The sequence below is a fragment of the Sinohyriopsis cumingii genome, chromosome 7, assembly GCF_028554795.1.
Source record: "Sinohyriopsis cumingii isolate HCF-2022 chromosome 7, ASM2855479v2, whole genome shotgun sequence".
NCBI classification, from domain to species: domain Eukaryota; kingdom Metazoa; phylum Mollusca; class Bivalvia; order Unionida; family Unionidae; genus Sinohyriopsis; species Sinohyriopsis cumingii.
In genome coordinates this window covers 30,826,519-30,852,564 of record NC_142967.1, presented here as the reverse complement: position 1 = coordinate 30,852,564, position 26,046 = coordinate 30,826,519, and the positions used below count along the sequence as shown (strand labels likewise).

At 38.4% G+C, this 26,046-nt stretch overlaps 1 protein-coding gene across 1 annotated transcript in view; it reads right to left on the bottom strand.

The window, feature by feature from the left end:
• The window catches only part of LOC149794966 (uncharacterized), a 199,251-nt gene that overhangs the window by 73,238 nt on the left and 99,967 nt on the right, over positions 1-26,046 (bottom strand). Inside the window, exon 12 of the mRNA XM_089963739.1 lies at positions 8,616-8,803. Coding sequence (XP_089819865.1) covers positions 8,616-8,803 — 188 coding nt within the window. The remainder of the gene's footprint in view (positions 1-8,615; positions 8,804-26,046) is intronic.

The following is a 26,046-nucleotide window of genomic DNA, read 5'->3' as shown; positions in this document are numbered from 1 at the left end:
TTTTTTCTTCGTGCGTTATTGTATCAAATGACTTTACGGGTTTTGCCTTTCTCATCCCTCCTGTTTTTCCAAATTTGGAATTTTGACTCGGTGTAACAGCTCTTAGATTACACAGTCTGTTATTTTGAGGACATCCATCAATGTGATCAATAACGAGACCGTCGTTGATCAGTCCGTTAAACGCTTCATACACCATCCTGTGAATAAGACAGATTTTTTTCCCAGCATTAAATCGCAAGTATCCGTGATTATTTACGGTACCAACCGGCTTCTTCAGTCTACAATTTCTAACAACGCCGTCGCGAGATGCCTCGTAATTAACAAACACAGGGTGAGGTCTGAACTCTTGGTCCATTTGTATAATAATACTACTTGTCTAATTCATTATTTGGTTTAATTATAAACCTTTCAATGTAGTCTTGAGGAGTTTTGATGATTTTGTCTTTGACGGAGTCGGCGGTGGGGTCAATGACGGCGTTTTTAATTCGTTTGTCATAATAGCGTTTTAGTTCCCTGTATCGCTTTCCGCCACAATTAATACACAACTGCGATTTTCCTCTTACACCAACGTGGCAAACCAAGCACGGGAGAGGGCCAAGAGAACCATTACGAACGCTTTGTAAATGATACCCGCAGAATTCACCTCTACATGATTTATTGCACGGGGTTGTCGACCCAATCATCAACCATTTGCATTTATTCATTATACTATATTCTTTTATTTAAATACTTGTTTTAATTATATGGATGAGTTTGAGAGATTAGCAGTAATTAAGCCCTGGAAAAATATTAAATTCAATCTCGATAGAGTCCTCAAGGACACACCAAAAGCGTTAATAAACGATAGAACCCTGTTGAATAAAATACGCGATTGTATTAATGAATTCAAGCGTGATGGTGCATCTCATAGTTGGTCAACATTTCGAATTGATGGTGTTGTTGATGCAACCATGAACGACAACCGCGCAGCAACGATAATATCACAACTTGACGGTAAAAGGTATTTCTTCAGAGTAAAATTCATTGTCCGGGTGGAATCAGGCGATTGGATCATACGTGATAAATTTGAACCAGTTCTCAGCGACAAGAAAACAGTCACTGTCAGCCGCGACTCCAAGCCGGGGTTGTTAACCGGAATTGACAGACCATACTATGAACGAGCGTATCCTGAAACAGCAGTTGTTTATGGAATATACCCGTTAAATAAGAAACCTGATATCGGAAAACTGAAACCGATGAAACAGTCAACGGGGATAAATTGTGTAGCAGAACGAATAATAGAGCATTTTACAAATGCATGTCGAGGAAACAAATTGACTGATTTACGACGTAGCAAAATCAACCAGTGGGAACTAACCGTAAAAGAGCGTGGAGCAACCATCAGCGACATAGCGAGATTAGAAACGTCGTTGAGATTTCCAATAACCGTTACAACGATAACCGGTGAAGTATTATACGAATCGAAGTATAAATCGAAGGGAGCCCCAATCAAAATTATTGATCATAACGAACACGCATGGACGCCCGCGATCACAATATTTCCACGGGATAGAACAGTAAAGTATATACCCGAAGAATTCTCCCGGGATGGTTTTCTCGCGGAGAGGAAACTATTTGATGCTATTGCCTACTTGTGTAAAAACGACCCTGTATCAGTGTGGTTACTTCGCAGCGCTGAAAACGATGCGGATACCTTTGATCAGTTTGTAAGACCAAACGGCGAATTATATCGCACTGAAGCATTTCACAACAGGATGAAAAAAACCGCCATGGAATTTGAAGAGCATGATGAACAACTGCTAACAAATTGTTTTACGATTCCATCGGTTGTAGCTCATGTTGCAGCAAGGAAAAATGCGTGGAGACCAACGCGCAAGGAATTTCTGCCGGATGTACAATCCAGTTGTTTGGAATACTATCACGGTGGACTATGGAACACTGAATACAGCCGCGACGCTATGATCTCGGTTGATATGGTTGCCTGTTATCCAGCGAGTTTTCTCGGGTATGGATCCGCAGCTGAGTATTTCAAACGATTTGGACACCCCAGACATGAAATGACTCGTGTTGCTATTAATGGACCACTGCCTGATTTTGATTTAACCGGATTCGCTCGCGTAGTATCATTTGAATTCGCGGCAGGACTCCATCGCTGTTGCTATATTTGGATCGGTAGACACATGGCTGAAAAGAAGTGGTTGCCAATAGCGCTGCTACGGTATATGATTGATTGTAAAATGCTTGTATCGTTGATTGTCAGTGACGCGATTATATCATACCGGGCGCAGACTGAAGTCTGGTTACCAGAACCGGAGCGTCTAGATAGCATAATTGACGAGTCCAGAAAAAACATTGATGCCGACGAGGAATATATCATCGAATGGTCCAGGAGGATATTTAACCAACGAAACAGAGAGGCAAAAGATCTCGGTAGAAGAATAATTGGTAAGTTCACACAAGGTGGAAAAAACCACGACTACAAACGATATTGCTCACGGCTGATTATAGATGACGCAGAATATGATTTCGTAATCAAGGACGCAGTGGCAAAAAATAGATACGTGAACTGCAAAACAGCTTTCTTGTCCAATGGAACGAGGTTGGGTACAGTTGTTACCTACAGCGATGGAGACAGCCCGGCGTATCCACATTTGAGGGCGTCTATGCTGGGTTATGCCGCTATCAATTTATTCTCGATGATAAATAGATTCCCCGATACCGCGGTTAGAGTAGCCGTTGATTCGTTTTATGTTGACGTAGCGTATAAGGAAAACGTAGCCGGGTTTACTAGTCCGGACGAGAGTTGGGGTACATGGAGAATTAAAAATGAAATACGACGCGATTATTCCCCGTCAGCAGATGTCACCGTTGAGAACAACTACTTACGCGGTGATAAATTGTCAGAATGGTCTAATGCACCATCGTGTTCTGATCCAATTTGTAGACACAAGACGGTTTATTTAAGCGGCTGTGGCGGGTCAGGAAAGACGACTCGGGCAATTGAATTATTTCGAACGCGGGCAAGTATAATCGTGCTTACACCGACCCATAGACTAGCGCGAGAGATAAAACAACGAAATGTTGACGCCGTTACTTATCACAGCTTTTTTCGATACAGCGGCGGTGAGTGGACTCCTGATCGAATGGGTGAAAAATTTATTCCCGACATTATCATCTGGGATGAGATATGTACTGTTTCGTTAGATACTTTACAAATGTTTCTTGAGTGGTTGCTGCGCGCGAATACAGCGGTAATCATGTGTGGGGACCATGGCCAACCACCACCATTTGTCGGCGAGGGTCCACATAATTGGTTGAGTGGGTTCGTAGACTATTATGAAGAAACCGATACTGATTACCGAGCACTTGATGAACAACTGCGCGAGGTTAAGAGATTAATCAGATTACAGCCGGATAAAATTCAATGTGAAATAATTCGCGAGGTGATTCCGGAAACGCCGTTAAATGAATTCTGGGAAACATGGAGACCAAACGATTTGATTGTAGCGAGTAGAAAGATAGTCAGAGACACACTTCAGCGGAAGTTGTTTGCGTTGCATAAGGAAAAGTTTCCAACGCGTCCAGTGCCGTTATGTTATAGACCCGCGGACACACGGCGGCAGAACATTGAAGTTGAAATTCCAGCCCCGACAGCGTCGGGGACAAAAAAACAAATTCTCGTGCTGAATGATATCGTGCTCGTTGATATCGGTGTCGTCGAGGACGCGCTACGTGCTGATAAATCCCCGTGGACGCTAGGATACGCAACAACAATACATTCCTCGCAGGGACTAACCATCACGGACACAATTGTTTGGATGGTTGATAATCGCATCGAATGGTCGAATCTAGTCTATCTTGCAGTGTCCCGAGTACGGAGAATAAATCAGCTTCGAAGAATTGTTGTTGACGAAGTCAGTGACGGAGTCACCAACGACAACGACATTATCGATGCAAGCGTCATTGATAGAAAACTCTCGGGTTACCGCCAACAGGATAAAAAAAACAGCGGCGTTTTGATATTGATGCCGAATTAATAATTGCGTTACGACAACAACAGAATAATCACTGCGCGAGTTGTAATTGTGTAATGCGCTGGCGTTATTCGGATAAAGACGCTCGCCAATTTACCGTGGACAGGATCGATAACAGTCTCGGTCATGTTAAAAACAATGTGAGGTTGACCTGTCTTGAGTGCAATAGACGCAACGGCGCTAGTTAAGACCACGCGGGGGTAATTGAGTATCGTCAGGTATCACTTGTAGTTGCTCGCGTGTAAATCCGCGCTGAGGAGCAGTTGAATCCAGTCTGTAGATCGGTGGTCTACCAGTTGATCGTGTTATCGTTGATATGTTATGTGTGGTAACACTCCAAATAGGATCGGTAGCCCTTTTTTTACCGCCTTCAAGCTCTCCTGGTTCATATAGATATCTCACGGTGACATTGCCGAGAATCGGCTTGGAAACGCTATCTATTTTTGATCTTCCGGGTATATACTCGTATTTAATCGCGTCGCTGGGCTTCATGTTGATTGCTCGGGTAATCTCGTTATTTAACGCTGCAATTACGCCTGGCAACCTTTTGACCCATTCACGAGATCGTTTTTCTTGGATGAATTCCTTCGCGTAATGATATCCAAATAACCGTTCAGCGAGAGTCCGATTGAATCGTTCAACAATTGCCTGATCACGATGTAGCGTAGTATGACCTCGTCGTACCGCGACGCTATGATGTTTCAGCGTTGATAAAACAGCGCCGCGAAATTCACTACCGGGATCAACTTGTAATAGATTTGGCCAGCGCAGAGGACCTCTTCGATAAATTCTTTCAAACGCAGCGGCTACTTCAGTTGCCGACTTTGTTTTTAACGGCTCCGCTTGTTTGTATCGACTCGCAACATCAACTACGGTTAGCGCGTATTTGTAACCGTTGTCATGCGGCAAAAATAGTATATCAGCCTGATGAACTTCATTAGGTACGCTGACATCAAAGCGCGAGAAGTTGATTTGTTTAGGCGGTGGTAGATAGATTTGCCATATAGCCTGTTTGGATAACCAATTAGCCGCAGTGGTCTTTGTTACCTTTGCAGCGCTTGCAAGCTTACCAATTGCGGCCTTCCCCTTCCAGTATCCTCTCGGAGAATAATAGATGGATTCCATGTTGTTATTAATTACCAGCGCCCATCATTAATTTACCTTTCATAGCCGATTTTACCAACCATGAGGCCAATTTTTCTTTGACGGATTTATCAGGAATAGCATTTAATGCGTGAATTAATTTTACATCCGCGATATGACGCTGTTGCAGATCGCTACTTTTGTAAGCAACATCATGAGCATGACACGCCTTATCGATAGCGTTTATTGGATACTCACCGGGTTTGGGCTGATTTTGATCATCGAGTCTAATATCTAATCGTGTTCCGGGGCCACAGTAGTTATATCCTGGGAGGTGTTTTTCTCCTGGATACTTTGCCCACGGTGTTCCGGGGAGTTTTGCCAATTTGGCTGCGATGTCACCTCCTCGCTTTTTTTTAAAACATCTCCGGGTCTAATAGAAATAAATCTAAATTTCTTTGTACCGCATTGTACACACTTACCAGTAAGCGCCGATCTGTTATTTCTTGTAGTAGCGGTTGTCATATCATTTGTGCCAGTACGTACTCTACACTTCACACAATATAGATCCATAATTTATGTATAGAAATATGAATATAATTGATTTTTCGGCGACTAAAACAAGAGAACCAGTTAAGCATGTTGCAGCGTTACCAAACTCGATCCGGATGATTATCATCGGACCATCTGGATCCGGCAAGACGCAATTGTTACTCAATTTAATAATGAGATGGATGAAGTGGGATAAGTTGTATTTGGTTGCTCCTAGCGTAGATGATCAACGATGCTACGAGGTGTTGAAAGATTTCAACGAGAATGCATCAGCGATCGCTAAAAAAAATGTCATCGAGTTTATTACAGATATCAATGATGCACCGGGTATTGATGATATTGATGGCGACGTTAACAATCTAGTCGTGTACGATGATGTTATGTTAGACAATCAAAAAAACCCAGCTAGGATATTTTCCAGAGGCAGGCATAAAAACACTGACGTGATATATGTCACTCAACGATACACTCAGATTCCAAAAGTAATTAGAGACAACTGTAATATTCTTGCTGTGTTCAACGGCGTTGATACACACACGCTACGAAATATTTGGCAGACATGGTGCGGCGGTGACATGGACTTTAATGTTTTTCGAAACTTTTTTAGTCATGCTCAGTCGACCCCACATGGATTCGTAACGATAAATTTACATGATCCTCGGACACGATATCGTATCGGACTTGACCAAATATTCGGTTAGTTGTAAATAATTTTCATTGTAAATAACCACTTAGCAGCAGAGGGGGCGATGACATCGACGCGGTCGTCGATGTGCTTACCGGACGCTGACGACGCTGGGGATCGGCGCGCAGAAGGTGTTAATTAAACCAAATGACGATTGGACGATCCCCCAACGACGTCGTCGTTTTTTTTTTACCAGGCGCTGACGACACTAGATCGTTGAGTTGCAGAAAGTATTAATTAAACCAAATGACGTTTGGACAAAATGTCCGATTCGCCCCCTCTGCTGCTCATTAAAAGAGCATGGCTGAAACAAATAATAACTGAAAAGCAATGTTCAATTTTTAATAGGAACATTTAAGCAACAATCTACAGGAAAATTTTGTCTACATGAAGAACATATAGACAGGTTGCATCAAGCTTTATTATTGCATTCAAAGAAAGTGATAGCTTTGTATTAACTGCAATTATAGTTATTACAAAAGCATTACCATCTTTAGCAGTTTTTCTTTCCATGTGCATAACATTTTTTTCATTCAATACAATGTCCTTGGCAGTCAGCTTGCTAATGGGAAATAGTTTACAAAGCCTAATTCTAAGATGAATTTTATCAAACCAGTACATATATATTGCTTAAGAAGAAGTGCTATGGTATATTAATCATCATAAAGATGCAAAAGAATTTTTACAAGATCCCAGCTATTCTAATCTGAATATCTGATGAATTACCTATGGAAAATGGTTTTAATTTCAAATGTTGTAAGCAAAATGTATCAGCAAATATTTAAATATTTACAGTGAATGTAAATGATTTTACTGGTCCATACAACTCAAAATCCATCCAAGAGTGGTAATATCTAAGCACTTATGAAATGAAAATATATTATTTTACTGGTTATTTTTAAAATTTACTTTTATTGCTTAGAAGTTTAAAAAAAAGGAATGTGATATTTTTATTTACTCCACTAACTGTAAGAGATAGATCATGGTTTATTTCTTGTAAGATCAGGTTCTTTATACCCATATTCAGAAAAAGCAGGCATGTTTTCTGTCAGTGCCCATCTGTCCCTCTGTCTGAGGACATGTTTGTCTGTCACATTTCTTGAAAAGCCAACCATTTTTCACCTATCAATAAGCATTGGTCATACTTGGCAGGTGACCTACCACTAGGGTGTCTATTTTCAGCAAGATTTCGGCATTTATCTGTGACAAAAGGTGGCCCCATGGGCATGCATCAAAGAAGAAAATGCACAGAATGCTATTCCTTTCTTTTACATTGATTATTCTTTCATACTGTTTGTAAAATACTCAGGATATGCCATGAATTAACTGGTTAAAAAAAAAAAGGACCTTACCAATACATATCATAAGTGTCTGTCAAATCAAATGTTGTCATGATTATTTAAACACAAAATGGATATAAATACACTTTAATGAATCATGGGGCACCAGGACAGTGGTTAGAAAAAATTGCAATAATATTGTATTTTTCATGATACAGCATTGAATAGAAGCAAGCGACTCCCCACTAAATATCGGCCTTGCTGTAAATTTACCAAATTTTAGTGCAACCACAGTCACCCAACACTTTCAATCACACCCTGTTTGAGCCTCTAATCAAGGTTATAAGGATAAATATACATTGCAGGTTTTGACTGTTTATTCAGTGTTCTTTTCTTTTGGTACAGTCCTCAAACAATTAAAGACAGATTACTATTCTCTAATGCCATTTTATCCCCTTGAGGGCCTACTGTAAGGGGATCAAAGGGATCAAAATAGGATATCATCAAAGCTGGTATAACAAGTTTTAGTTTCTAAGGGTTTTGTTTGTCTGTACATTATGGCAAGGCAAAAAGGGACATCAAACATGTAATGACTTTTGGCTCCTTATTACCAGTTAGTTGTTATGGGCCAGTAAGGGAACATAGGGGTTTGGAGTGGGGGGGGGAAAGCAGATGTCAGGATTTATAGCGGTGAGACATTGAATCAAACACTATTTCCAAAAGGCAGGTATTCAATGACAGCATTCAATCAAAATTCAATCCAATTTACTCTTATTGAAATTTGCATCTTCTTTATCAGTTCTTTTGCTTACGATTGAGCCTGCTGCCTAGAAATATATGGAGAAATGAATAGCTCATATCCTACTTAAGTATTCAAAAGATTATTAAAAAATTGCAAAGTCTCAACATCATAGGCGATGAGAAGTATACAAAAGCAGTTTGAAGACTAACAAAACACGTCAATTATAATAACATAATTACCTGCATGTCAATCAGTTCTGAAATTATTTTCTTTGGAGAATTAATTTCTTTCTCTGTGATTTCACTCTTCACAAAGCTCTCAAGGTCTCTGACTGCTGCTTGGAAATTTGACTCTGAATCTATGGTTATCCTAAACACCAAGCTGCTGGATATGCTTCTTTCCTCGAATGATTTCCCAAATACTGGATCTTTATTTTGTGCAAACAAAAATAAAGATTTATTGCAGAAGAAAATGTACATTATATATCTCTGACACAATATAGTTAGAGAACTTGATACTGATATCACATCCCAAGTCAAGAAAACATATCAAAAACAAAAAATGGGAAATATCACACAGTGACTTCTGTGTTGGACCATATTGTCTTTTCTGGTAATTATCAGTAGATCATGCTGCTTTATATTTAACTGTGTCATATTTCATCTCTCACTGATCAAGTAATGCTATATTTGAAGTGTGAAAATCAAGAACATCCCAAAAGGTAGTAGGTACAATACAACATATTAAACTTTCATTCTCCATTGAAGTATTGGAAAAATGACAAAACTCAGAAATATGAGTGGTAGTGAAACAAGAGGCTCAATTTGGCATGGGATCACTCATCTTGATGACATCTGTTTAATAACCAAATGCAAGAACAGTTGGCCAAGGTATGTATATCAGTAGGATGCATTCAGTAGAAGTTTCTTCTAAAGTTGTTGACTGCACATGTTATGAAAATAAAGTTTTAAAGTTTCTCTATTTTATATATACTCAGCCATATTTCATGATAAGTCAGCATAATCTGTTCAACACTGAAAGGCCTTTATGCCAGTATACCTTCTGTTCTTGATGAGTCTAGTTCCGATAGTGGTGTTTACTATTATCCTACCAAATCGTGAGTCCACAGGGCAGGGAACTAGAATAGCTGTTGATACACCACCAAACAAGATTCCTATTTTTCAGAAACATGCAACATTTATTTCGTGAGAGAATTGTCTACGTCGAAACTCAATTTTTTATTGCTCAACTATTATAATATTGATGTTGTGAATTAATTAATTGGAATTAATAATGAAACTTCTTATCATCCTTGACGATATCCCTAAGATCTGGTTCAAGAATTCTCCGAAATTCTCTGAAACTTGCTTGCCCACAATGGTCTATATCTGTGAAATCAGGCTCTTTATTTTACGAAGTAATCATTTTGCTTGGCTGCCTTGTTAAATCTGATCACAGTTATGAAAAAGTCGGATAATTTAAGGTAGTTTATGTTACATACACAATAACATTTATAAGTGTTCGATTGATCATATGAAGTGAGTTCATCCGACACATCAGGATCTAGTCTTTCTTACCACCAGTTCTACTGGATGAGGCCACCACAATCATCAATTACCAAAGAACAAAGGAACAGGAAAACAAGAACAAAGAAAAAATACTTACAAGATGAAAAGAATAGCAGCCTGCCAAGCCGTGAACAAAGGAAGTGCACAGAACAAAGGAACTCTCGAACAAAGGAACTTTAGGAACACACAGTAAGCAGCAGGGAAGTCGTACAGACCAGGTGGCTCAGATAAATTTAACCCTCCCACCAAACATTTCTCCGTAGAAGCCTCAGATTTCAAAAATAAACCCTCCTGCGCAAATTAATCCGCAAAATTTCAACCCAAAGTGCATTTTTAGGCATAAAAAAAAACAGCATTTTTTTGGGGGGGGTATTGTAAAATTTATTTGTTATTGCAAATTCCGACTGCGGATACTAATTTTATTTCACATTAAAACAATATAGTTGAAAATAAGATGAGTCGAAAAGTTAGCACAGTTGGAGAACCTCAATCTGCTAGATTAGCGCGAGAGCAATTAGCGGCATTAAAGAAGTTCATTCCGACGAAGCGATTATTTAAGAGAAATGTTCGTGGTTACGAAGATATGCAGCATGGAATTTCAGAAACTTCGGCAAAATGGTTGAAGCCAGTGACCGGAACAATTGAGCAGGTTGTATATGGCGACGAAAAAGATCCAGATGCCAGAAAACGTGGAATCTTTCCTATGTTGAAAGGTATTGAGGATCAATCACGAACATTACCCGAGCGATTAGCAATAGCAGCAGCGGCGCAACAACTTGCAATTGATGATGGAGGACAACCTGGAGGAAAAAAACCTGGAGGAAAACCTTTAATGATAAAAGGAAAGTTTAATATTGAGAATTTAAGAGAAAATTTTACCGAGGAGGGATGGAATATGATATCGCGACCTCTCTCGGCATTGTATACTATAGAACAAATTGGTGATTTTGCGGAAAATTATTTTAGCGATCGAAATGAATATTTGACTCCAATAGGAAAAAAAAGATATGGGACTCGTGATAATTGGTACAGCATGGTATATAAAGTTTATACGGGAAAAACACATGTGAGTGTAGTAACGGATCCGCGTTACAGAAGATTTTTAGAAGCGGCAAGAGATACACAAAGATTTAATAAGCAAGTAGCGGACGAAAGAAAACAAGAGGAAAAAGAAAGAAAACAACAGGAGAAGAAGGAAAAAACTAAAAAACGAGGGAGAAAAGAAACACTACAGGAAGATATTCAACCACAGGAGCCAATATTTCAACCAGAGGAATTAGGAGTTAGACCAACACCTAAAAAACGAGGAAGAAAAGCAGCACCACAGGAAGATATTCAACCACAGGAGCCAATAATTCAACCAGAGGAATTAGGAGCTAGACCAAAAGAAAGAACTCCACCTCAGAAAAAGGAGAGAAAATCGAAAAAGAAAAAAGATCAGAGTGATGAATCCAAATCACCCGCTGTTGATTTGTATGAATTCGATCCTAATTTATCCGCCGATAACTATTTGAGGAGTGGAATTTCGCATTTAATCAGTAACTATGATTCAACAGTTGGAATGGCTGCGGATGATTCTGAAGATAATAAAAGATTTTTTTTGAAAGGAGAAATTTTTGATAAAATCACTGAAGATGCTGAATGGCTGGCGGTAATGTATTTTGGTAGTTTGAAAAAACCAGTAGTTTATGGAGATAAAAGTTTTATGAAATTTATAAGGGATGTTGGTAACAAAAGAAGAGAAATAATAGATGAGAAGTATAAAATTCGTCAATCACCTGTAATGGCGAAAGAGACATTTATCCCCCAGTTTACTCCTCCTTCCTTCCATACCCCTTCAGGACAACCACCTGAGGGTTTGCCACCTAAAAGTAAAAGTTCATCACCTAAAAGTAAAAGTTCGTCACCTAAAGATGAAAGTTCTGATTCATCCTCCTTTGATATTCGCCACTCTATTGAATTTCCTGAAATACGTGAAAAGTTTTATCCTCACGTAGAACGCCCCTGGTATATGGACCCACCTCCGGAACCAACAGCTTCAAACTACAGGGGTCCCACTGAGAAATATTTATTATACGATCCTGAGGGTAAAAAACTAGAAAGACACCCGGCTGGGACTCCCCCATCTCCACCAGAAATATATTCACCACGGACGTCGTCAGGGACATCGCCGGGATCACCATCAGAGGAGGAGAAGAAATCTTCAACGCCGTCAGACGATTTATTTTACGTAACGCCATTGGAATCTCCAGAAACAAAAAAAACAGGAAGTGGATATTCAGTTTGTCCCGATAGTGTTGTCAATGATGTATCTCGCCTCGAAGTATTAATCGGAGGAAAGCGAGCCGGAAATAACTCTCGTGAGATAGTCAACGAAGCATCAGATATTTGTCAGCGATTATTCCGTGGTGGTATCATCGATTCTCACATTTACAAGGAGTTTGTCGATGAACTCATCGATTAAATCAACACAATTGAAATAATATGATTATTCACAAACATCAACGCAGACCTAATCAGGTCCGCATAGTAAACTCTCGATTGCCAGTATACAAATATATTCACGGTAATGGATTCGGCGATATCGTTGGAAGTCTTGTCACGCGAGTAATACCTAAAATTGGACCCGTGATTAAGCAATTTGGGTTGAAAGCGATAGGAAAGATCGGTGAGACTGCTATTTCTGGTATCGGTAATTTGGCCAGTAAAGGCTTCAACGCTATCAAAAATAAAATATTAAGTTTAGTACGCAAAAAGCAACCTGTTAAATTACCTATTACCAGAGAAATGCCACCTGAAGTCAGTAAGGCCATAAATGATGCGGCAAATAAAAAAATAAATGATCTAGCACAGGAAGCTGCTATAACAAATCTAGCGCAGGAAGTTGCTAATACAAATCTAGCGCAGAATGTTGCTAATACAAATCTAGCAAATACAAGTTTTGCTTCAGGTGATGGTCTTCGTTTTAGACGATATTATTAATAATAAATGTTCTCACAAGTGTCAAATGAAGTATTTGACATGGATGAACCAGTAGGTAGGGATACATCAGTGCGAGATTTTCAGTATTTCTCGTACGATGTAGTTGAGCCAAATGCTCCTGGTCGCAGGGAAATGCAAGTTCACGATACAACAAGATATTTTCTTCCATCTGAGGCTTATATTGAATTTGTTGGGAGAATTGTAAAAACCGACAATACCAACTTTGGAGCAAATTTTAAAGTTGGATTGGTCAATAACGGCATTATGGCATTATTCAAGAGCGCCACTTACATGATCGATGGAAGAGAGATTGAAGCAATTACGAACAATGTTGATATAGCAACGACGATCATAGGACTAGCAAGATACTCTGATGATTTTACCAGATCAGCCGGCCCTAGTATGATGTTCGCCAAGGATAACTCTGATCATGCTGATCATAATTCATTTGTCATTAGACGACCGCATGAGCACACTGCCGCTGCCAATATTGCTGACGTCGAAGCTGTGATAATTAACACTAATGACGAATACAATCTTGGATTTGCCACACGAAAAAAAATGTTAATTGGGGGTGAACGAAGATTTTCCTGTGCAATTCCATTATCTCACATTTTTGGATTTTGCAGGCATTTCAGAAAAGTTATTTACGGAGCGAAGCATACGATATCTTTTGTTCGAGATGCAAATGATGATAGGGCCATCTGGCGAGAAGCTGGTGCAGCCGCTGATATTGGTAAAATTGTCCTTGAAAGAATTACCTTGTGGATGCCAGCAATAGTTCCATCAATGATCGTAGAAGAAAAATTATTATCATTTATGAATCAAGGAGGAAAATCCATCATGTCTTGGCTGACAACGATGACCGACTCCACTGATAATGTTAATATTAACGGAATATTTACCTGGCGAATTGCTTCACAGCAGGGCTCTTCGGCACCTAGACACATCTTTGTTGCTCTACAAAACATGAATAGAAATGATCAACTGCATAGTCACATGGTATTTGATCAATTCGAGGCAACAAACGTTTCACTGAGAATAAACGGTCAGCAGGAGCCATCCGAGGAAATAGCCATCGATTTTCCCCAATATACTACGGCACGCGCGTATCATCGCTTGCTAAGTTTTATGGGTCGTGATCAAAATATTGATACCGGATTGCAAATATCACAGTTAGATTTTAATACTCTCTATCCCATCTATTACTTTTCCCTGGAACATCTCGATTTGGTAAAGCAGTCTGTCGTTGATATTCATTTCAAAGCCAGAATTAACACAGGAGGAGGAAATGCAAGAGCAATTGCAGTTATTCTCAGTGATAGAACGATGATTCTAGAAGGCATCAGTGGTAGAATGAGAGTCATCGATGCACCCGTAGAGAACATGTGATAAATTCTAAATTTAGATTAAGTGATTATTAATATGCCATACGATCACGTCAGCGTAACTCTGACCCCCGGTCAGGTGAAAAAACTTCATGCAGCAACAACAGCACGACGAGGTTTAAGTTTAACCTTAAAAAGTAATCAACTTCACGGTGGACCTAACAAACTATCGTTAACTAAAAATCAACACGGACATTTCACCAGAGCCAGATCAGCAAATACTGGTATTCGCCTGAATCTCTCGATAGGCGCAATCAGAGATATGATCAAAGTAGGTGGTATTTTTCCATTGGCTGCGCTTATACCCGCGTTAATAGCAGGCGCAAAGGCAGTAGGATTAGGTGCACTTGGTGGGATAGGTTCCGCAATAGCAGGAAAAGTTGTTGGAAGAGGATATCGTAAAAAAAAGGGAGGATTTATCTCCCCCTTCTCTCTTCTAGCAAAAGTGCTGCAGACGCAACAAGGATCCGGCCTTTACCTAAGACGACCCCCGTACGGATCCGGTCTAAGTCGAGCCTACCAGCCTCAAATTTAGATTTAATAAGTGAAGCAAAAAAAAAGAAAATAAAATTTTTCAGAGGCGTATTTATGCGAGATCAACTACCAGATAAACCAAATCCCACTGAGACAGGAATAATAAATCTCGATAAAAATTCCGGTCCTGGCACTCACTGGGTTGCTTACGCGATTAATCCTCGCGAAATCATTTACTTCGACTCATACGGATTAGCACCGCCAAATGAATTTATCAAATATGTGTCAAAATTAAAACTTCCGGTTTGGTATTCAACACTTCCAACACAAACATTAGCAGATCCACCAATATGCGGCCGGGAGACAATTAACGTCCTTGATGCAATTTCAAAATCATCTCGTCCTTTTCGCAAAATTTTATTTGAATATACCGTAGATAAATATCATGGTTGACATTTACGGTAGGTCTCTCTTTAGGAAAGAAAAAAAAGATGCAGTCGACATCGATACATCAAAGTTTGCAACCAAGAGCGATATTAACAATCTTTTATCGCTGTCAGAAGTTGATCCTGGCGAAGTTGCTGTATTTCAAAATGCAGAAGGGCGATTACAAACTAGTAACGTTAAAATAACTGATATAATCAAGCGAGACGAATACCGCGATCACATTAGTCAATTTACTCGCCAATCGGAGATGGTATTAAAATCTATTGCTGATATCGCCGATATTATAGCAAAATTATCCCTGAAGGCCGATAAAGCATTACACGACGAACTTCAAGATAGAATGACAAAAAGACTTAATAGGCTAAATAACGACCTTAAAAAACTTGACGATGCTTTAGATAAATTTAGCAAAAAATTTGACGAGAATATAAAAACATCAACTGATACTTCCTCCGCCGCAAACGAACTAGCAAATAAGAAAGCCGATGACGATCTCAGCGAGAAAATAAAAAAAATCAACGAGGAAATTACTGGTATTCTTGCCGAAATTAACGAAGTAAATATCTTGATGAGCCAGAAACCATCGATCGACGATCTCAACAAAAAAATCAACGAGGAAATTATTAAACTCGGCAATGTTGTTGTTCCTGAATTTACCAAGGGGATTAACGCGATGCAAGTACAAATAAAATCCATCAACGATGAAATTAACGTGGTACGTGAATTAGCGCGTCAAAAAGTCGATACATCAACGTACGACGAAAAAATTCAAGATTTAAACACGAAACTTCTTGCTGCAACAACAAAAATTGATCAATCCGCCGATAAAACTGGTCACGCCACTGACGTAAAGCAATTAGGTAGGGAAATTATCGAAACAACCACAAAAATTAACGAAATCAACACAAAAATATCGTCAATGAACCTTGGAAGATTATCGCGAATTTCGATACCAGAGGAAGTAGAAACAAAAAATCTTACCTGCAGTGTGCCATTTGTGGTAGAGGTACGAAAAGAGGAATGGTGGACATACAAGGATAATTCATTTACATTTAACCCGCCAATTACGGGTATGTATCGAATATTCATTCAATCTTCGATAAATTTTCAGGTAATATCTAGCCGTAGCATCCACGAAAAAAATTTTAATTATATTATGCACAAAGGTCATGATAATATATTTATATTAGAACCACCAGATAGAACCATCATGGGAATTGTGAATTATTCTGTAATTTTCGAATATTTAGCCGAAATATAGGCAGTAATCCCGTAATTGTTATCGTAGATTAATAAATGACCGCATCGGATTACCGTTACAATCAGGCGAGATCATGGCAGGATTCGTTGCGAAAACAACTTGACGATTATCAAACAAAAATAAATAAATACCAGCGCAAATTAGTTATCATTGATGTTGCTGTTTACGCGGTATCTGCGGTAGTCGCTGGTGCAGGAATAATTCTATCCGCGGTAACAACGATAGCGCCAATCGTTGCAACAATAATAATCTCGTCAACAACAGCAATCGCGGGTGTTCTTAATATCATCGCGAAAAAAATATCATCGTGCACAAGTGAAAAGTTATCTTCGTACAAAAGTAAACTAACTAAAGTTAGTGACGCGTACTCGAAGTTATCATTGTTACTTTCTGAAAGTCTCAACGATGGTATTATATCCGATCTAGAATTTTCTTCAATGATCAGTATTTACTCGGAGATTGAACAAATGAATATTAATAATGTCCGAGCTAGCCCAGATCGTGACAAACACAACACCGCCGACAACAACGTTAATATCGTTAAGTTCAACGAAACCCGAGTTTAGTATTAATTTCTCAACCCCAATTAGCGTTAATGAAATTGCGTTAACACAATTGCGCGTCTACAATAGCTGGCCTAATGTTAGATCAAAATCATTTGGTAATTTGATGCCAAATAATTCACTTGTTTTTGCAAATAAGAATAAACCCGATGGAACACCCGATTGGATCGTCGTTGGTATACCAACCGGTAGTTACGAAATTGATCAGCTGAATAATGAGTTTACCACTAGAATATCAAATTTAACCGGCGATGCTACTCCGGGAATAAAAATATCTGCACATGATCCAACACTATCGTCAATGATAGAAGTGAAATCACCGTACGTGGTAGATATTTACCAATCATCGATTAGAAATATATTAGGTTGGCCCGAGGTTGCACCTCTGATAAAACCAAAGAAATCGGATGTTATTATTCCAGGTTGGTATGATGAAACTCTTCCAGAACTACCGGAACCAAAAAAGGAAGATTTTACAACCAACGAAGGATGGTATGGAGATATCAAACACAAACCTTTGATCCACAGCGCCATCAATCTCATGAATAACCACAAAATTAACCTAGTAATATTCGCTTTCACTTTTATTAACGAAAGAATTCTCTCATGGTTGCCTCTTCCTAAAATCCCCCCAGATGTGAAAATCTTCGACGCTACCCACATTAACAGGATAATAGCCCCCATAGACGGTATCTTGGTAAGAAGAACACTAGACGAGTTTATTCAAGAACACGAATTACAATTAAATTTATTGCGCGGATCATTTCATGAATGCATCCTAAATAAATCTAGTTCATGTAGTGAAATTATAAAGCACGTGAAGATTTTAAATCAACTTGCAAATGATATTGAATATTATCATGATATGTTTATTCAGGCGATAGTCGACGATATATCAATTGCCGACTATGTTCTTCCTATTAGCAAATTCGAGTTGATCAAGAACTCGGGTGAGAAACAAAAATTCATGAGAGTATTTGAATTAACCGAGGAAACACTGCCAAAATTTAAATTTCCTAATTCTGATTTTGATGCGATGAGAAAATCCGTCACTGATACCATCGATGATTTATTTCCGAAATTACATGCCACATGGACCAAAAAAATACATTCAGAATTGATTCTTAAACACAATAACGATCCTGACAAAGGTGGACGACATATATCGCCGGGTATCGTTAATATAACGGAAGTTATCGCGATTTATCTTCACGCGGATGTTGTCGAGGGTAGTTACAATGTTGATTCGTCAGTGTCGAATCAAGCGAATCAGGGTTTTATATTGTATTCGTTTTCACCTAGCGCATCTCCCGGTTATTTGATAATCAAGGAGCCAATGAATCCGTTTTACCTGCGATGTCATAATCGGTTATTGACAAGAATAAATTTCAAACTAACGGATCAGAAAGGAAATTTACTTGATATACGAGGAGAAACTGTGAGTATCAATCTTTTGGTGAAATCGTGAGAATCTCTGATTTTTAAATCGCAAGTGAATTTGTTAAATCTGTATCCCAGAAATATTTCTGGGGGAAAAATGGGCGAAAAAAATAAATAAAATCCAGGGAAATTTTCAAAATTAATCTTTTTTTTTTGTTTTGCGGAGATATTCAATTATTCTTCGTCACTCTCCGAATCAAATATTATTGGTACATAGGAGAATTTGATCCACGAATCAGCATCATAAGAAAATGTTGCGTTGTATTTTCCTTCTGCCACTCGTTTTACTGAATGCGAGTCAATAACGAAATGTTTTGCTGCTGCAGACATCGATGTAAACGCGATTTCCTCACCTGTTGTTTGATTCACTGATTTAACAGTCCTCGAATAATTAGGAAATCCACGGTTATTACCAACCCTACAATTTTCACTCTGGGTTACCGCGCGCAGATTGGAAAGTTTATTGTTAAGTTTATTACCGTCAATGTGGTCAATAACAAGTCCGATATCTATTGGTCCGTAATAACACTCGAACACAAATCTATGATTCGAATAACATTCTGTTCTTTCATTTCTTTTATGGACTGTAAATTTGAGATATCCCGAATTACAAATACTACCAACACGTTTCTTTGTTTTGATGTTTCTGACATTACCATCCTCAGATGCTTCGTAACCTTCGATGATGGGATGCGATTTATATTCACTCATGGGAATCGCTGATTTCATTTCCATATATGATATTCTCTTTGTTTAAATCGAAATTTGCTTTGAAACGATTAATATAATCTTCTTCGCATTTTATTACCGAGGAGGATCTTTTTTCATAATATCTCCGTAACTCACGATATTTTTTCCCTCCACAGGAGAAACATAATCTTGTCTTTCCTCGAATGCCAACTTGACAAACTAAACATCGCTGTGGTCCTTTGTTACCTCGTCGAATTTCGTATATATGAGCGCCACAATATTCACCTCTGCAGGATTTGTTACATGATTTTGTTGATCCAACTGTTATCCACGCACATTGCTTCATTATAATTTAGATATTTGTCTAAAATATAATAATGGATTTATTTGATCTCGATGAGGCAGAATATATCATTCCTGAAGTTGATAGTGCGAAGAAGGAATTTTTTGATGATGGAGCGATTCATACCTGGTCGACGTGGAAAACTAACTTTGTTGATGCTACGATGAATCTGGAGCGAGCGAAGAAGATAATCGAACATATAAAAAACTCACACAAAGAAGAGAGATTTATTTTCGGAATAAAATTTATTGCACAAATGCCCGATGACATTTGGATTATTCGTGATAAACGAGATCCGGTACGCGGCGGTAAGAAAAATGTTGTTCTTGATAAAAATTCAAAACCAGGATTGCTGCTGGGGATTGATGGTCCTTATTATGCTAGGGCGTATCCTTCTAGTGCTGTTGTTTATGGAATTTATCGGCTGAATAATAATCCTGATGTGAAAAATCTACCTGCGATGAGGGAATCGCCGATGATAAATTGCGTTGCTGAGCGAGTTATCGAGCATATGAGGAATGCCCGTCGCGGATCTGGTCTGACTCAATTGAGATTGGATAAAATTAATTCATGGGCAAAGACAGTTACTGATGGCGCATCAATCGATGATGTTGCTGCGTTAAGTAAGAAACTTAAATTTCCTATTACGGTTAAAACACTATCGGGTGAAATATTATATTCATCGCCGTATAATTCTCGAGGAACACCAATCGAAATTGTTGATCATAATTCACATGCGTGGAGTCAGTCGGTAATGATATTCCCGCGAGATCGTGTTGTTAAGTTTTATCCCGTGGAATCTGGGAAAGACAATTCCGATGCAATGTTTAGATATATCAAACTATTAGCCAAGTCCGATCCAATATCGATTTGGTTATTCTCGAGCGAAGAAAGATACGATCAATTTATCTTGCCACGCGGAGATATTTACCGTGATGAAATATTACACGAAACAATGAGAAATATCGCGGAGAAGTATTCATCAAATCCAGATCGGTTATTAACAAATTGTTTTACTGTTCCGTCTGTTGCTGCTCACGCTGCTAGAGAAAGAAATTCGTGGAAACCTACAAGAAATGAATTTCTCAATGATATTCAACTTAGTTGTATCGAATACGGCCATGGAGGATTATGGAATACCAAATATTATTTCGAGGATATGATTTCCGTTGATATGAGCGCATGCTATCCTGGAAGTTTTCTCGGATATGGCGATTGTGCAAATTACTTTGCTAAATTCGGTCATCCTACTAACGAGATGACGAGAGTTGCAATTAACGGACCGTTACCTGATTTTGTAATGACAGGATTCGCTCATGTTACTTCATTCGAACTTGCTGAAAATTTACATAGGATTTGCTATATTTGGTTTGGTCGGCATTTATCTCAGCGAAGATGGGTCCCTACGGTATTATTGAGGTATATGTTGGATTCGTCGATGTTGATATCATTGACGGTAAGTGAAGCAATTATATCGTATAGAAAGCAGACCGAGGTGTGGTTACCCACGGATTGTGAGAACGCGAAAGATATTGGAAGAAAAATAATTGGTAAATTTACTCAAGGAGGATCAATTGATCATAAACATCGCCACGCTAGGTTATTTATCAATGATGCCGAGATGGATTTTATTATTGCTGATACAGTATCGCGTGGAATATTTTGCAACAGAGAAAATATTATTATTGATGGAGAAAAGTTGGGTACAGTGATCACTTATCTTGATGGAGAATCAGCACAGTATACTCATTTAAGATCATCAATGCTCGCTTATGTGAGTATTAATTTGCTGTCAATGATAAATAAATTTTCTGATATCGCGGTAAGGGTTGCAACGGATTCATTTTATATCAATAAGAAATTTCAATGTAGATTGGAAAATTTAATCACCGATGGTTCCTGGGGAACTTGGAGAATAAAAAACGAGGATATTCTAGATTATTGTGAGGACGCGGATGTAGAAGATTGCGATAAATTTCATAAAGGTAAATGCGATGAAGTATCAACAGCAGTATCAGTGTTCGATCCAATTTCACGAAACAAATTCGTTTACCTAAATGGTCCTGGCGGCAGTGGTAAAACAACACGAGCAATAAACTTATTTTCAAATTCTGATATGATCGTGTTAACTCCAACTCACAGACTAGCAAGAGAAATAAAACAACGTGGCGTTAATTCTTGTACTTATCACAGTTATTTCAAATATAGTGGTGGATTGTGGGATCCGGCTCGAATGGGAAATAAATATATCAACAAGATTATAATATTTGATGAAATTTGCACGGTAAATTTAGTTATGTTAAAATTATTCCTGAGTTGGCTAGAAGAAAAAAATACTGCAGTAATAATGTGCGGCGATCACGGCCAACCTGATCCTATTGATGGTGAATCTCCTCACAGGTGGCTTAGAAATTTTGTAGATTATTATGAAGAAATTGACGCTGATTATAGATCTAATGATATTTTACTGACCGAGTTTAAAAAAATGATTCGATTGCAACCTAATAAAATTCAATGTGATGTGATGAGAAAAATAATCGACGAAACTTCGATGGATAATTTTCTAAATTTGTGGCGTCCAGATCATTTGATCGTTGCTAGCAGAAAAATTATTCGCGATGCTATTCAAGAAATGCTATTCAAGCTTCACTGTGAGAAATTTCCAACGTTGCAGGTGCCGTTGTGTTATAGGCCAACTGATACTAGAAAACAAAATATTAATGTTACTTTGCCGTGCGGAGAAGAAAAAATAATGGTTTTGAACGATATTATTTTCGTTGATATTAATCTTGTCAATGATGCGATAAACGCAGAAAGATCGCCATGGAAACTCGGATACGCAGCAACGATTCACTCGTCACAGGGATTAACAGTAGATGGCCAAGTTTGGATTGTCGATGATAGAATTTCCTGGTCGAATTTAGTTTATCTGGCAGTTTCTCGAGTAAGAAAATTATCTCAGTTGGGTAGGATTAGATTTCACATTAACGAAGATGGTGGTAATTGAGTATCATTTGGAATTACTTGTAGTTCTTCTTTGGTAAATCCTCGTTGCGGTGCTAATGAATCTAGAAAATAAATCGCTGGCCTTCCTGATGATCTTGTTACAGCTGATATTTTATGTGTCGTAACACTCCAGTTTGGATCAGTTGCTCTTTTTCTGCCACCCTCGGCTTCTCCCTCCTTATATAAATATCTAACCGTAACGCTACCCAACACAGGTGAAATAGTAGAATCTCGCTTTAGTGGTATTTTTGTTTTTGTAATTGCAATTGCGGGTTTCATTGATATTGTTCGTGTTACTTCGTTATTTAGCGCGTTAATCACGTGAGGTAATCTTATTACCCAATCGTGAGATCGTTTATCTTGAATAAATTCTCTCGCGTACTGATATCCGAATAATCGTTCTGCAAGAGTTTTATTGAATCTCTCAACGATAGCTTGATTGTGATGAACACCTACAATACCGCGACGGATTTTAACATTATTCTTTTTCATCAGTGAAGTAACCGCACCGAGGAATTCTCGTCCTGGATCAACCTGGAGAAGCTTCGGCCATGTTAATGGAGATCGTGAATAAATTTCGCTAAACGCCTTAGCAATATCTGTTGCTGTTTTATTCGATAACGGTTCCGCTTCCTTGTACCTACTTGCAATATCAACAACCGTCAAAACATATTTGTATATAACTCCGTCAACGGTATCGTAAGGAAGAAACATAAGATCAGCCTGATGGACTTCATTAGGGACACTGACAGAGAAACTCGCATATGATATTTTCTTAGGCGGAGGAAGATAAATTTGCCAAACTGCTTGCCTCGATAGCCACGATTCAGCGACAGATTGCTTTACTTTTGCTGCCTTAGCAAGTTTGGCTATTGCTGATTTTCCTCGCCAAAATCCTCGCGGAGAATAATATATTTGCTCCATTATAAATTACCAGCACCTAGTACTAATTTACCTTTCATTGCTCCTTTTATTAACCAAGTTGCCAATTTCTCTTTGAAATTTTTATCAGGAATAGCATCTATTGCGTGAATTAATTTAATATCAGCGAGATGTCTTTGTTGTAAATCTCCGCTGCGATATGCAAGATCGTGATAGTAGCATGCGTTATCGATAGCGTTTACTGGATCCTCGCCAGGATTTGGTTGATTATTATCGTTAAGTCTTATATCTAGCCTTGTACCAGGTCCGCAGTAATTATATCCTGGTAAATGTTTCTCTCCGGGATATTTTGCCCAGGGAGTTCCAGGCAGATTTGTTAAGGAGGTTGCGATGTCTCCTCCGGTTCTACTTTTTTTTTTACAAATCTAAACTTAATTGTCTTACAAACTTCACATTCACCCTTAATTGCATTCCTGTTGTTGCGTGTAACGACTTCGATTGGATTTATCGTAGCAGTTCGAGTGCGACACTTAACACAATATGAATCCATAATATTCTAATAACATGAATGTAATTGATTTTTCAGCCACAAAGAAACGCGAGCAAGTAAAGCACACCGAGGCATTACCAAATTCGATAAGAATGATAATTATTGGACCATCTGGTTCTGGAAAAACGCAATTGTTGCTAAATTTGATAATGAGATGGTTAAAATGGGACAAATTATACTTGGTTGCGCCATCCGTTGATGATCAGCGATGTTATAAAGTACTAAAGGAATTTAGCGATAATACTGAGGATGGCACAATAGAATTTATAACGGACATTAATGAAGCTCCATCAGTGGAAAGTTTAGACGGTGATACTAATAATCTTGTTGTTTTCGATGATGTGATGCTGGATAAGCAAACTAACCCAGCTAGGATATTCTCGCGTGGCCGACATAAGAATACCGATGTGATTTACGTGACACAGCGATATACGCAAATTCCGAAGGTAATTAGAGATAATTGTAATATTTTATCAGTTTTCAATGGCGTTGATACTCACACGCTGAGGAATATTCATCAGACTTGGTGCAACGGCGACATGGATATAAATAAGTTTAAAAATTTCTTTAGTCACGCTCAGGCAACACCGCACGGATTTGTCACGATTAATCTTCATGATCCACGTAGTAGATATCGAATCGGTCTTGATCAAATTTACTCATAAAATTGCAGTCGGAATTTGCAACCCACCATAATTCAATTATGGCACAAACAAATTTTACAATACCCCCCCCAAAAAATTGCTGTTTTTTTTTATGCCTAAAAATGCACTTTGGGTTGAAATTTTGCGGATTAATTTGCGCAGGAGGGTTTATTTTTGAAATCTGAGGCTTCTACGGAGAAATGTTTGGTGGGAGGGTTAAATTTATCTGAGCCACCTGGTCTGTACGACTTCCCTGCTGCTCACAGTAAGATAGTAATATAGTAATATAATTTAAACCAGTGGGAAAGTGCATTCTCTGTGCTGTTTTGAAGTAGTTAAACTCATTACTGTTAACACTACCCTTATATATTTCTATTTTCTCTTAACTAACAATAACAATCTTATTCTACTGGCTTCATTATCCTAAAACAAGTCCACTTTTCTGATCTCCACTACGCAAAAATAAACTGTTTAATCAAGAGTTAAAAAGTTATTACATAAACAAAATTCAATCAATACCTACAGCATATAACTGAGGGCTGTACCTTACCACAATATTAAAAAGCAATCCAACTTACATAGGAAATTAAATAAGACAATATCATTAAACCCAAATTTACAATTAAAACCATCAATTGAAATCTATACACAAAGTTAACTAAACCTAAAACTATAACTATCCAAACCTAAGGAATTTACAAAAGAAAGGCCTCAACTTAATAGTAAAAAATCATTATTTCCACTTAGTCAAACAACTAGAAAATATGGCACAAAACAAGTATACAAACAAAATGGCGCTCAACGCCAGAAAAAAAACAAGATATTAGCAACTTAACAATATTAGGAAAATGTCACTCACCAACCAAACAGAACAAAATTCCCAAATACAAAAAGGACAACTAGCTTGAGCCCTTCAATAAAACAAATTCAATAAAAAAAATCTAACATTTACTACCAGCTCCCCACACAATCTGTTAACAGCAGCAATAAATGACCTTGACCCGACCTCACCTATAGAATTCAAGCACCCTAGTCATACATACGAATATGAGGAATTTGGTGATACAATATTCACACTATATGTGGAACACATAATCGCACCACCACCCTGAATTGGACCAACACTACCAACATACAAACTAATTGAAATTCCCCAAACCAAAACACGAACTGGCATCCTGATAAACACCAAACACCACTATTACTCCACCTGAACCACAGCTAAACCAAACTACTGTAAACGACCCAGCAAGCAATCTAAACATAACAGCTCCAACTACAACTACACAGAAAACTACTAACCCCTCCACACTCAACACAGCAAATAATGGAAAACAGGATGTCTCAAAGAATAAATAAACAAAAAAGAAAAAATCCACAACAGCCAAAACCCAGGCCCCTCAGGGATCAATCAAGATAATAAAACCAACAG